Source organism: Xyrauchen texanus, chromosome 13 (genome assembly GCF_025860055.1).
Source record: "Xyrauchen texanus isolate HMW12.3.18 chromosome 13, RBS_HiC_50CHRs, whole genome shotgun sequence".
NCBI classification, from domain to species: domain Eukaryota; kingdom Metazoa; phylum Chordata; class Actinopteri; order Cypriniformes; family Catostomidae; genus Xyrauchen; species Xyrauchen texanus.
The window spans coordinates 14,395,869-14,410,179 of record NC_068288.1 but is presented as its reverse complement, the minus strand read 5'-3'; the positions used below and the strand labels follow the sequence as shown (position 1 = coordinate 14,410,179).

At 42.3% G+C, this 14,311-nt stretch overlaps 1 protein-coding gene across 1 annotated transcript in view; it reads left to right on the top strand.

Annotated features, from left to right (window-relative positions):
• LOC127653720 (arf-GAP with GTPase, ANK repeat and PH domain-containing protein 1-like) overlaps nt 1-14,311 on the top strand; it is a 170,599-nt gene that overhangs the window by 129,634 nt on the left and 26,654 nt on the right. The window contains exons 15-17 of the mRNA XM_052140515.1: nt 11,889-12,043; nt 12,497-12,587; nt 13,807-14,029. Of these exons, the coding sequence (XP_051996475.1) occupies nt 11,889-12,043; nt 12,497-12,587; nt 13,807-14,029 (469 nt within the window). The remainder of the gene's footprint in view (nt 1-11,888; nt 12,044-12,496; nt 12,588-13,806; nt 14,030-14,311) is intronic.

Here is a 14,311-nt window from a genome sequence, read left to right as displayed (position 1 = left end):
CTCAACTGACTCCTTTCGACGCAGAGGAGCAGCGTCTCTACTCTGAGCTCCTCACGGATGACTGAGCTCCTCACCCTATCTCTAAGGGAGAAGCCCGCCACCCTTCTGAGGAAGCCCATTTGGGCCACTTGTACTCGTGACCTAGTTCTTTCGGTCATGACCCAGCCTTCATGACCATAGGTGAGGGTAGGAACAAAAATTGACCGGTAGATCAAGAGCTTTGCCTTCCGGCTCAGCTCTCTTTTCGTGACAACGGTCGCGATAGAGCGAATGCAATACCGCCCCCGCTGCCCCGATTCTCCGGCCAACCTCCCGCTCCATTGTCCCCTCACTCGTGAACAAGACCCCGAGGTACTTGAACTCCTTCACTTGGGGCAATACCTCCTTCCCTACCCGGAGTACGCACTCCATTGGTTTCCTGCGGAGAACCATGGCCTCAGATTTAGAGGTTTTGTTTAGTGGTGCAGAAATTACATGTCAGTATTTTGCATATTGCAACACTTTTAGTATAAAAAATCAGCCATTTTCATATTTTATGAAATGCATTTTATGAAATTTGTTTTTGAGGTATTAATCAGGTTTTATTTGACTTTAGGCCTGATAATATGGACTCTTGTCTTTGCGGTTTTCCACTCAGATGGTGGATTATTATGCCTCTGTTGACTGATGCCATGTGTTCTCACCCCTGCTTAATACCCAATGACTTCATTAGCAAATGAACAATTTCTTTATAATTCTCATTAATTAACAAATGCGGTGAGACCCCGTGATCACCTCTTCCTTCAGTCCTCCCTGATGTGCACGTTCACCCCATAACACCCCCTGCACGGCACCTACTATGACGAAGGTGGACAACGCACTTTTCAGAGCATGTGTCAAATATACGTTTTAAGATGATCGTTTGCGCTGTGATTGTGTTTAATTGTACTTGCAAGAGCCTTGTGTTTGACTCAGTGCCGTGAATGGCATACTGGATGATGTCATGTGCTGGGATGGATCCATTGTGGGAGGTCACGTGTTCATCCTCCGTTCCCACGACGCCACCCCACCCCCACTTTATTTATTTGTGCACATTTTTACTCCTGTAATATTTGCCAGGTTATTAATGCTGGATGCTTGAAAGGATAGGGGATAATATGGGAATTAATGACCTGTGTTACAAAGCAATACTGTGTGCTTTGACATTTCGCTCGGTTAATTTGTGTTTCCAACCATTCAGCTCTTCCCTTGTACCCCGAAGCACTGCCGTCTGGGACGAGTAGAGGTAACACCCTCTACCCGGGCCCGCCTTATTCCTGCGCATGCTGCACCCTTGCTCTCGGAGTTGATTGTGTCTGTGGTATTTGCCGGTAAAGGTTGCCCGTGTCAAAGTTCACACATTTCCTTGTAGTTACTCGATGCCTGAACATCACATGGCAAGAATGGAAAAGCAGCGAGTAATTATGTGAGTGGCTGACGGAAAATGTGCACGTGTACTTGTTGGAGACATTGCAGGCACAAAGCAAAACATATTTGTGAGCGAACATGATTGGATGCTTTGTCCCGCAATTTAAATGGCACTGAACATAAAGATTGCCCTATTATATGGAGATCAGGACCAGACGCTAGATAAATGATAGCTGCCCCATTTCAAAGTTTAACAGCGTTGGTGGCTGCCTGATGCCCTGTCATCATAGCTTTTGTATTGCATTAATTTTTTTCTCATTGTGTGGTAATGGGAGGAGGCGGGGCCAATCTTCATATTTGCCTGCAAATTTCATCTTTCTGCATTGTTGCTTTCCATAATTGTCAAATACCGCCCTCTTCCCAACAGCACTGCAATTTAATTAGGGTTGCTGCTGACCCCAGAGGGCCCGGTGCCTTTGAAGGGTGGGTCCAATCTAGGCTGTGATGCTCCACTGATCCCACCAGCCCCCTAACCTCTCAAATGTTAATAAAAAACCTTTAAATGAATAATAATAGGCCAGACTCTCCACCCCCTCTTTGTTGATATTTTGCTATTTACGTGAGGTTTGACTTTTGCTACAAATGTCGCTAAAGCTGAAGTGTCTTAAGAAGACATTTAGACAACAAGTAAAACATTTGTAAATTGTTTTCCCAGAGTAAACCGTGTGGATCTGTGGCACTATCAAGACATTAAAGAACAGGGTATTCTGCATTTTTCCTTGCGCATGGTTGAGCGCTCGAACCTTTCAAAGTGTGACCGTGTGTTCATGTGGACGTGTTAGATGCATGCACACTACGACTCCTTTGTGATGCTCTTTAGTACAGTGAACTCATAGCACATGTCTAGAAAAACTGGGCTGCGCCACGCGTAGCGGCACCCGGAATACCACGTGGACTGAATGCGAAAACCATGCTGAAAAACACTGACTGCACATGGACGGTCCACTCGTACTGTGCTGATGAAATCTGCATCACCAGCTCTGTGCCAGGGTTTCTGCAGGTCTGAAAAAGTCTTAAATTGCCCTTTCACAAATTAAGGCCTTAAAAAGGTCTTAAATCAGAGCAACAAGCCTTAAACGTATACAGTCATGATATTAAATGTTGCTTGAGGATTGGTTTCTCGCCACCACCAGTTCAAAAATTCACTTTTTTCCCCCCGCGTATCTATTGAAGCATTTGTCCAAAACCAATTATTTTTGCATGTAATTATGCTCCTCCTGGTGGTACAAATGGACCTCTTTAAAACTCTGCCCGTTACAGGGGCCGCCATCTTGGATTATGATGTTTATCGTTTATTCGCTACTGTTCCTTTAAAGTTTGCCTGATTTTCCTAAACAATGGCTCAAAATAATCTCCAGACTGATCTGCACAGAATGAATAACACCAAATTTAGATTTTTTTTTTCGTTGAAAAGTTGTGTAACACAAATTCAACGATGTCGGCGTAAAACAGGAAGTGAGGCTGTATCTCGGCAACATGTTTTCGTATTGAAACAAAACTTGGTGTGCTTCTTTAGGACCATGATCTGAGGGCACATGCAAGGTTTGGTGAAAGCACCACCTGTAGGTCAAGAGATATGAAAAATTGCTATTTGTTGCCCGTAACTTTTGAACCGTATGTCCTAAAATCATGAATTTGATGTCTATGGACTCCTTTCGTCATAAAGATACCCCTATCACATCAGCCATACTTCCTCTCTGGCATATCGATTTTTAGCAAAAAGTGAAATATCTTTTGAATGCTTGATCAGATTTATAAGACATTTGGTGTGCATCGCTGACATCATGTCCTGAACGTACCTGAGCAGTTTGGAGACAGCGCCACCTATAGTTCAATCCGCACTTGTTTGCTGACTCCAACCTCGGTATGTCTCTTTGCCATTCATGAATCAGGTAAAAATGTCTTGTCTTAAATGTAGCTTCATCATACCTGCAGAAACCCTGTGTGTGTGCGCAACATGTAGCAACAAGCAGAAGATCACATGGACAGAACCATGCGGACTGCGCTACCACACATTGTCCGCATGCATTGTGTGCGACACAAATTTTGTTAGCAGTGCAGTCTGCATGGTTCTGTCCATGTGATCTAGCAGCATGTACACAAAGCATCAGTTAACTTTGGCCTTTGAGCACCCTGACCAACTAGACACTCCAATTTAGGCTCATCTAATGGTGAGTTTGGGACGGGATAATCTCTTTGTTACTCTTACTAATCTAGGAGCAAATTGTTGGATGCCGACTTGACCCATAAACCAGGAAAGAGATCAGGGAAACCTGGGCCTCTCCTTTTCTTTTTCCTGCAGTTCCCATGTCATGCCTTTCTCTGAGGCTGGAGGCCCGAGAGGTTTCAGCACTCTTGCTGTCAAGCAAGTCCCACCATGAGGCAGGTCTCTGGGATTTGAACACAAGGCTCTTTTACAGCGGTCAGGGCGGCCTGTGGCCCTGCAGGACCTTTAACATGACTTGTGTGAGAGTCCAATTAGGCCTGTGATTGACTAAAGGAGAGGAAATGGTTGCTGCACAGATTTCCTGCTGATTAAACTTGTGAAATGGCCTCACAGGGAGATGATTGGAAGAGCTGTCTCACATTGCAGTCGGGACGAGCGCTTGTAGATGATAGAGTATCAAGGCTTATTAATGGCGAAGTATGATGGGATCATTGACTCTCGAGGAGCATGTTTGCTGTGAATGCTTTTACCATTGAAAAATGCCTTTTGGTGACTAATCTCACAGAGCCATTTGACCATCAGCATAAAGTTTGGTCCACATTACAGCTTAATCTGGCCAAAAACTGCCCACTTAGAGAGGAAGAAGCGGTATCACATTTCCTGATCCAGAAACAAATAGTAAACAATATTTTGCATATTTTTTCTGATTTTAATAATAATAAAAAAAATCAGAATGATACAACTGCATCTTTTTACTCAAATATAAATAAATAAATAAATAAAAATACAATTACAGTCATATGAATCATCATTAATAACAATGGGAATAGGAGAAGTGTGTTACAGTAATGAGAATTAAGGGGTAAAATGTGTCCTGAAAATAATGTCACAAAAACTTTTAATGGCTCATAATGGTGCTTCATTTTCTTTATGTAGAATATAAGATCATATTCATTAATATGCGTGCATACAGCATGACTGCTGTGTGCATTTTCCATTTCCCTTTTTTATTTGTAACTAGTAGCACCTAATAAACAAGCAAATAAAAATCTAGAACAAATAGTTTTCAAAAAAATCAATGTCCTCATATGTGGACAGCGGGACTAAGTTGCAATACCAAGCTATAGAAAGTCCGATTTATTTAATTATGTGTCCAGGAGTGATTATTCATGTTTTTTGAGATGTTACAGACATTACATCATACATTAGCATAATTAATTCAGATTGAAAGTAATGTCCAGCATCGTCCAATCACTGTCAACCATGTTCAAATACAATTATACGTTATAAATTGTGAATCTATGTACTGATGATCATGGTCCCATGATCCAAACATCATCTGCAGCCTGAAACTGAACTTTTGATCAGATTTTAGGAGTGAACACACTTAACTGCATAGAGAGCTATAGGATGCTCCCTTGCTCCCTATTTAGTGAATGCACTTAACTGCATAGAGAGCTATAGGATGCTCCCTTGCTCCCTATTTAGTGAATGCACTTAACTGCACAGAGAGCTATAGGATGCTCCCTTGCTCCCTATTTAGTGAATGCACTTAACTGCACAGAGAGCTATAGGATGCTCCCTTGCTCCCTATTTAGTGAATGCACTTAACTGCACAGAGAGCTATAGGATGCTCCCTTGCTCCCTATGTAGTGAATGCACTTAACTGCACAGAGAGCTATAGGATGCTCCCTTGCTCCCTTGCTCCCTATTTAGTGAATGCACTTAACTGCACAGAGAGCTATAGGATGCTCCCTTGCTCCCTATTTAGAATAAACAATTCTGATTAAAAGTAATGACCAGCATCATCCAATCACTGCCAACCATGTTAAAATACAATTATACGTTATAAATTGTGAATCTATGTACTGATGATTATTGTCCCATGATCCAAACATCATCTGCAGCCTGAAACTGAACTTTTGATCAGATTTTAGGAGTGAACGCACTTAACTGCATAGAGAGCTATAGGATGCTCCCTATTTAGTGAATGCACTTAACTGCATAGAGGGCTATAGGATGCTCCCTTGCTCCCTATTTAGTGAATGCACTTAACTGCATAGAGAGCTATAGGATTCTCCCTTGCTCCCTATTTAGTGAATGCACTTAACTGCATAGAGAGCTATAGCATGCTCCCTTGCTCCCTATTAAGTGAATGCACTTAACTGCACAGAGAGCTATAGGATGCTCCCTTGCTCCCTATTTAGTGAATGCACTTAACTGCACAGAGAGCTATAGGATGCTCCCTTGCTCCCTATTTAGTGAATGCACTTAACTGCATAGAGAGCTATAGGATGCTCCCTTGCTCCCTATTTAGTGAATGCACTTAACTGCATAGAGAGCTATAGGATGCTCCCTTGCTCCCTATTTAGTGAATGCACTTAACTGCATAGAGAGCTATAGCATGCTCCCTTGCTCCCTATTAAGTGAATGCACTTAACTGCACAGAGAGCTATAGCATGCTCCCTTGCTCCCTATTTAGTGAATGCACTTAACTGCATAGAGAGCTATAGGATGCTCCCTTGCTCCCTATTTAGTGAATGCACTTAACTGCATAGAGAGCTATAGGATGCTCCCTTGCTCCCTATTAAGTGAATGCACTTAACTGCATAGAGAGCTATAGGATGCTCCCTTGCTCCCTATTTAGTGAATGCACTTAACTGCATAGAGAGCTATAGGATGCTCCCTTGCTCCCTATTTAGTGAATGCACTTAACTGCATAGAGAGCTATAGGATGCTCCCTTGCTCCCTATTTAGTGAATGCACTTAACTGCATAGAGAGCTATAGGATGCTCCCTTGCTCCCTATTTAGTGAATGCACTTAACTGCATAGAGAGCTATAGGATGCTCCCTTGCTCCCTATTTAGTGAATGCACTTAACTGCATAGAGAGCTATAGGATGCTCCCTTGCTCCCTATTTAGTGAATGCACTTAACTGCATAGAGAGCTATAGGATGCTCCCTTGCTCCCTATTTAGTGAATGCACTTAACTGCATAGAGAGCTATAGGATGCTCCCTTGCTCCCTATTGAGTGAATGCACTTAACTGCATAGAGAGCTATAGGATGCTCCCTTGCTCCCTATTTAGTGAATGCACTTAACTGCATAGAGAGCTATAGGATGCTCCCTTGCTCCCTATTTAGTGAATGCACTTAACTGCATAGAGAGCTATAGGATGCTCCCTTGCTCCCTATTTAGTGGATGCACTTAACTGCATAGAGAGCTATAGGATGCTCCCTTGCTCCCTATTTAGTGAATGCACTTAACTGCATAGAGAGCTATAGGATGCTCCCTTGCTCCCTATTTAGTGAATGCACTTAACTGCATAGAGAGCTATAGGATGCTCCCTTGCTCCCTATTTAGTGGATGCACTTAACTGCATAGAGAGCTATAGGATGCTCCCTTGCTCCCTATTTAGTGAATGCACTTAACTGCATAGAGAGCTATAGGATGCTCCCTTGCTCCCTATTTAGTGAATGCACTTAAATGCATAGAGAGCTATAGGATGCTCCCTTGCTCCCTATTTAGTGCATGACGTAACTGCATAGAGAGCTATAGGATGCTCCCTTGCTCCCTATTTAGTGAATGCGCTTAACTGCATAGAGAGCTATAGGATGCTCCCTTGCTCCCTATTTAGTGCATGACGTAACTGCATAGAGAGCTATAGGATGCTCCCCTGCTCCCTATTTAGTGAACGCACTTAACTGCGTAGAGAGCTATAGGATGCTCCCTTGCTTCCTATTTAGTGCATGACTTAACATCCAGTGTGCTGTCTGTCTTCACTGGTCTCAGAACAGTTTGAAATGCTCCTTATTTTCATCCTAACTCCATATAAAGAATCTGAAATACACATTATCAGCTTTTGCATGAATACATTTATTCTCAAGCAGTGGCGGGCCATGCATTTTAAGTCTAGGCCTTCAGTGTGATTCATGTCATTAAGGAAACACAGTTTCACAATGAATAAGACACACTATGGCTTTGGGCATTATACATTATGTCGCAGCAACTAATAATACCAATTGACATTTTGGTATTATTTTGGAAACACGTCCACGCAGGAAAGCCAGAACTTGAAATGACACTTAATGCTCAAGCACGCCTAATTTTAACTGTTTTGTGAAATGAACGTCTCCCAAACAGACTTTCGAAAATTATAATTTTTCATATGATTCTAACAAGGAGGTCTATAATACCTGGACAAATCTTTGTAATAATATTTGCGATTTAAATGTTGCTTGCAATAAATTTCGTTTCATCATGGTTCTGCTGCGTTCTGTTCAAGTTTAATGTGGGATATTCCTACTTGATATCTCCGAGCGTAAATGCATCCCATTCCCCAATATTCAGAACTGCAACGCTCCCGATAGCTTAGCAAGGGTTTGACTCTCATTAGAGATGTCTCCTAGCAACCCAAATGATAAACAATGCTGCAGCGCTATGTCTCCTAGCAACCCAACTGATAAACAATGCTGCAGCGCTGTCTCCTAGCAACCCAACTGATAAACAATGCTGCAGCGCTATGTCTCCTAGCAACCCAACTGATAAACAATGCTGCAGCGCTGTCTCCTAGCAACCCAACTGATAACTAATGCTGCAGCGCTATGTCTCCTAGCAACCCAACTGATAAACAATGCTGCAGCGCTATGTCTCCTAGCAACCCAACTGATAAACAATGCTGCAGCGCTATGTCTCCTAGCAACCCAACTGATAAACAATGCTGCAGCGCTATGTCTCCTAGCAACCCAACTGATAAACAATGCTGCAGCGCTATGTCTCCTAGCAACCCAACAGATAAACAATGCTGCAGCGCTATGTCTCCTAGCAACCCAACAGATAAACAATGCTGCAGCGCTATGTCTCCTAGCAACCCAACTGATAAACAATGCTGCAGCGCTGTTTCCTAGCAACCCAACTGATAAACAATGCTGCAGCGCTATGTCTCCTAGCAACCCAACTGATAAACAATGCTGCAGCGCTATGTCTCCTAGCAACCCAACTGATAAACAATGCTGCAGCGCTATGTCTCCTAGCAACCCAACTGATAAACAATGCTGCAGCGCTGTCTCCTAGCAACCCAACTGATAAACAATGCTGCAGCGCTATGTCTCCTAGCAACCCAACTGATAAACAATGCTGCAGCGCTATGTCCCCTAGCAACCCAACTGATAAACAATGCTGCAGCGCTATGTCTCCTAGCAACCCAACAGATAAACAATGCTGCAGCGCTATGTCTCCTAGCAACCCAACAGATAAACAATGCTGCAGCGCTATGTCTCCTAGCAACCCAACTGATAAACAATGCTGCAGCGCTGTTTCCTAGCAACCCAACTGATAAACAATGCTGCAGCGCTATGTCTCCAAGCAACCCAACTGATAAACAATGCTGCAGCTATGTCTCCTAGCAACCCAACTGATAAACAATGCTGCAGCGCTATGTCTCCTAGCAACCCAACTGATAAACAATGCTGCAGCGCTATGTCTCCTAGCAACCCAACAGATAAACAATGCTGCAGCGCTATGTCTCCTAGCAACCCAACAGATAAACAATGCTGCAGCGCTATGTCTCCTAGCAACCCAACTGATAAACAATGCTGCAGCGCTGTTTCCTAGCAACCCAACTGATAAACAATGCTGCAGCGCTATGTCTCCTAGCAACCCAACTGATAAACAATGCTGCAGCGCTATGTCTCCTAGCAACCCAACTGATAAACAGTGCTGCAGCGCTATGTCTCCTAGCAACCCAACTGATAAACAATACTACAGCGCTAGCGATTGTGCTTCAGGCGTACAATTATCAAAAGAGATTCTAATGTTTTATTCACCTGTTTCTGCAGGCGTTTGTTAAACAAGCTTTAATATCATGAATGTGGAAAGAAACGCATTTATCAATATTACTTATAAAGTGAATGTTTATCACTAACTCTGTAGATCTCCGTGAGTGTGGACATGTTTGTGTGACATCACTGCCCCTGCATCTCACCGAAATCAGAGATGAGAATTGCTGCATGAGCTACAAGTTGTAATTGTGACTTCAAGATGCATCTATTGCACTTTTCCTATAGGAAGCTGTCAAATACGACTTTCCGAGTTGAATGGAACGCAGCAAAACTTTTCAAAACTTGATCCGACACTGAATGCTCCAGTAGCATAATTTACTCTCAATTTACTTGAAGTTAAAATCAGTCCTCCTTTCCTGTTTAATAAATTAATTAATCGCATGATCATGCAGAAGATCTCGTGTTTGTAAATCCATCAGGATCTCTTTCTCAACGGCGATACCAGCAGTGATGACAGTCGACACGTCAGCAAGATCTCGCGCTCTTCACTTTTAAATTGCGTCACTCAAGGCCAGCTAGAAGGTCTCGACCGGGACATATCCTAAAGACCACACCCACAAGAACAAATCTGATTGGCTGATGAATCTGACTTTAGTCGCTCATTCATTTGCACTGTTGAGGGACTCTGTTGAACTTCTGAAGGTCTGACGGGGTGGAGCTCAAACTCACGAGCTGCTTCGGATTCAGGCCTGTGATTTGTGAAACAGTCGTCACACTTCGCTTGTAAACATTGAGTCCGTTTTCCACATTTGTAGGCATCATGTTTATCAGCGCGCTGACGTGCAAACAATTTATGGATTATTTAAAGCAAACAACCAAACAGGTTGCAAACGTAAAGAGGTTTATGCACTTTGGTTGCTTCACAGAAATCGACTCGTGTTGTCGTGTCACGTGATGAGGTGCTCCAGATGTTTAACCCTTAAATGACAGTGTAGAGTCTTGCGAACAGTATTCAGTCGATTTTAATTCATTTAAATTATGTGTTGTGTATCGCAAAGCCAAAGTACAACGTCCACACATTTGTGTTTCTTGTGAGAATCCTGTCTTTGAAATTTGTTGAATTCCCATTTTGGTGTTAAAAATGTCTCGGATATTCCCTGGTCAGTCTGTGGACATGACTGAGGCTTTGGCTTGGAAACACACCACCACATCACATCTGCGTGCCCCTTCCATCGCTGTCCCCTCTGAACACTCGGTCAATGGCTGATTGTTCCCAATGCTTTCCAAATGTTGACCCGCTAAATAAACTCCATCATTTCTCTGTACTCAGACTTTTGAGATAAATACTTCAAAGGGGCTCTCACTCTCTCTCTCTCTCTCTCTCTCTCCCTCTCTCTCTCTCTAACACACTAATTGCCTTGTGATTGGCCCATTAACCTAAGTAGGTCCCTGGAGCATTTGGACAGGGCCAGCAGCATGGTTGGAAGGATCAGGACACTGGTCTGGTCTGGTCTGTAATTAATGGCATATCCTGACCAGGGACGCGGGGCAAACCTCCAGGTCAGGGGTTGTAGGTCAGGGTGTCCCGCAACTAACAGGTGCTCCACAGGTGCCGATGTATCTTATCCCAGAACAGTGCAACCGAACTTTCTTTAGTGTTTTATGTGAGATAAACATTCATGTTGTGGAGCTTGCACAGAGCGTAGGGTTTGAAAATAAATCTCAAATATGCTTCACAATATTCAGACATGAATTAATGAACCGGAAAATACAGTGTGTGATGGTGAATTCCACTGATGGCGTAATCGTGGAGAAGCATTTGTCTTAAAGGGACAGTACACCCAAAAATAAAAATTCTCTCACCCTCATGCCATCCCAGATGTGTGACTTTCTTTCTCCTGCAGAACACAAATGAAGATTTTTCAGTGTATTTTCAGAGAGAGAAGTGTATTTCAGCTTTGTAGGTCCATACAATGCAAGTGAATGGGTGCCAACATTTTGAAGCTAAAAATAGAAATAAAAGTAATCCATAAGACTCCAGTGGATTCATGAATGTCTTCTGAAGTGGTATGATAGGTGTGGGTGAGAAACCGATCAATAGCCCTCTTTTGCTAGAAATTCTTCTCCCTGTAAGAAGGGGGACGATATGCATGAAGAATGCGAATCACCAAAAACACAAGAAGAAAGTGAAAGTGGAGATTGACTGATCAGGATGGACAATTTATAGTACAAAAAAATGGTTTCTCACTTTCTCTCTTCTGAAGACATGGATTAAACCTCTGGAGTCTTATGGATTACTTTTATGTTGATTTATGTGGTTTCTGGATCTTCAACATTCTGGTCACCATTCACTTCCATTGTATGGACCTACAGAGCTGAAATATTCTCCTAAAAATCTTCATTTGTGTTCTGGTGAAGAAAGAAAGCGAGTAAATGATGAGAGAATTCTCATTTTGGGTGTACTGTCCCTTTAACTCCTTTTCTGTTTTGATCCAGAACAAGAGGACAACTTTGAGTTCATCATCGTGTCGTTGACGGGACAGACGTGGAACTTTGAGGCAACGTCCTACGAGGAGCGGGACGCATGGGTTCAGGCGATTGAGGGCCAAATCCTGGCGAGTCTGCAGTCCTGTGAGAGCAGCAAACAGAAGGTAGAAAACTAGATCAGTCTATTAAGACTGTTTATAATATACTTTTATGCTTATTTATTCATGTTACTAAAAATGTGTTGTGTGTAACTTTTAACTAAGCCAACAATTGTTATAAGAACAACCAGCCATTAATGACATATGCTGATTTAAGTCTATTTTCATAATGTGGTTCATAGAGGCTGCTCCTATACATGCCAGCTGCAGAGCTACAGTCTGAACCCGCTGTGTGTGTTTATGCCCCAGGCCAGGGCCAATTGCATTTCTCTGGACCTTTTATTTACCTCCCCTTTCTTCACTCAATCTCATTTCATCATTATAAATTGCAGGGTGAAATGTTGCATTGTAGTCCGGGTGTTTTTGATGAGAGCAGAATTGTCTAATGATGCTTTATAACATGCTTCATAAGAGTCATTTTCATACAAACATACTCTGATGCGGTTAATGTGCCCACAGTCTCGTCTGAGCAGCCAATCAGAAGCCCTTGCGCTACAGTCGGTCAGGAACATGAGAGGAAATACACGTTGTGTGGACTGTGAAGCCCAGAGTGAGTCCTGACCTCTACCAACATCCGTTCACCTCATCAATTATCTTATTATGTACTGATGATTATGAACCAATCTGCCAAAATCCTTCCGAATGGGAAAGAATATGGACTCGAAAGCCAAATGTATTAATGTCTTACTTAACATGGCAAAATGTCAAGCCAAGAAGCGTTATTTTATTTAAATATTAGCACACTTTTTAATCAAAACAAGCAAAGTTTTATATGTTTTCAATTGTAAAACCATAGCTGTACTGTTTAAAATGAATACTTTCTGTTTGTATAAATGCATAAATAAATTAGAAACAAAGATGTTGGGTAAAAATCACATTGCTCGCAGTTGGTTAAAGGGACAGTTCACCCAAAAATGACAATTCTCTCTTCGTTTACTCACCCTCATGCCATCCCAGATGTGTGTGACTTTCTTTTTTTTTTTAACACAAATGAAGATTTTTAGAAGAATTTTTTGGCTCTGTAGGTCCATACAATGCAAGTGAATGGGTGCCAACATGTTGAAGCTCCAAAATCCAAATAAATGCAGCATAAAAGTAATCCAGTGGTTTAATCCATGTCTTCAGAGGTGATATGATAGGTGTGGATGAATAACAGATCAAAATTTAAGTCCTTTTTTACTATAAATCTTCGGTTTCACTTTCCCTTTTTGCCATTTACTGGTCGTTGTTGGTCAAAGGTGGAGATTTTAGTTTAAAAAAAGGACTTAAATATCGATTTGTTTCTCACCCACACCTATCATATAACTTCTGAAGACATGGATTAAACCACTGGAGTCTTATGGATTACTTTTATGCTGCCTTTATGTGATTTTTGGAGCTTCAAAGTTCTGGTCACCATTCACTTGCATTGTATGGACCTACAGAGCTGAAATATTCTTCTAAACATCTTCATTTGTGTTCTGCAGAAGAAAGAAAGTCAAACATATCTGGGACGGCATGAGAGTGAATAAATTATGAGGGATTTTTCTTTTTTGGGTGTACTGTCCCTTTAAATCATCAGAAAAGTGAAGTTAGTTCAGAGAAAATGTGGAGCATCATTTGTTTGCAGATGTTTTGTTATCTAATACAATGACATTCAGAATTATTTACCTGTAATTTAAGTGTCCAAACGTGTCTGAATCATATTTTTGGACCAGTCTATATGCCATATATCTGTGTATTTCCACTAAATTCACAGATGCTTTTTTCTGTCCCTCTGGCTTTCTCAGACCCTGATTGGGCCAGTCTGAACCTAGGCGCTCTGATCTGTATCGAATGTTCAGGCATTCATCGTAACCTGGGTACTCACCTGTCCCGTGTCCGCTCTTTGGATCTGGACGAGTGGCCGCTGGAGCTCATAAAGGTCATGTCAGCCATCGGCAACGAACTCGCCAATAGCGTGTGGGAGGCCAATGCTCAAGGACGCCTAAAGCCCGCCCCTGATGCCAGCAGGTAGACGATTGCATCATTTCCTCTTCTCACTGGGTCTTATTTATGAAACACATGCAGAACAAATGTGCATGAAAGACACTGAGAACTTCAGTGTACCTCAACATGGTTTTTCAGCTTGGGATGATCTGATGGACACACCGTTATCCGTCATGTTAGCATTATTCCAGCACCTGATACTCTTACAGCATGTGTGTGTGTGTGTGTGTGTGTGTGTGTGTGTGTGTGTGTGTGTGTGTGTGGGATTCTGTACAAAACCTCAAATCAGGTTCTTCCTTTTCTCGC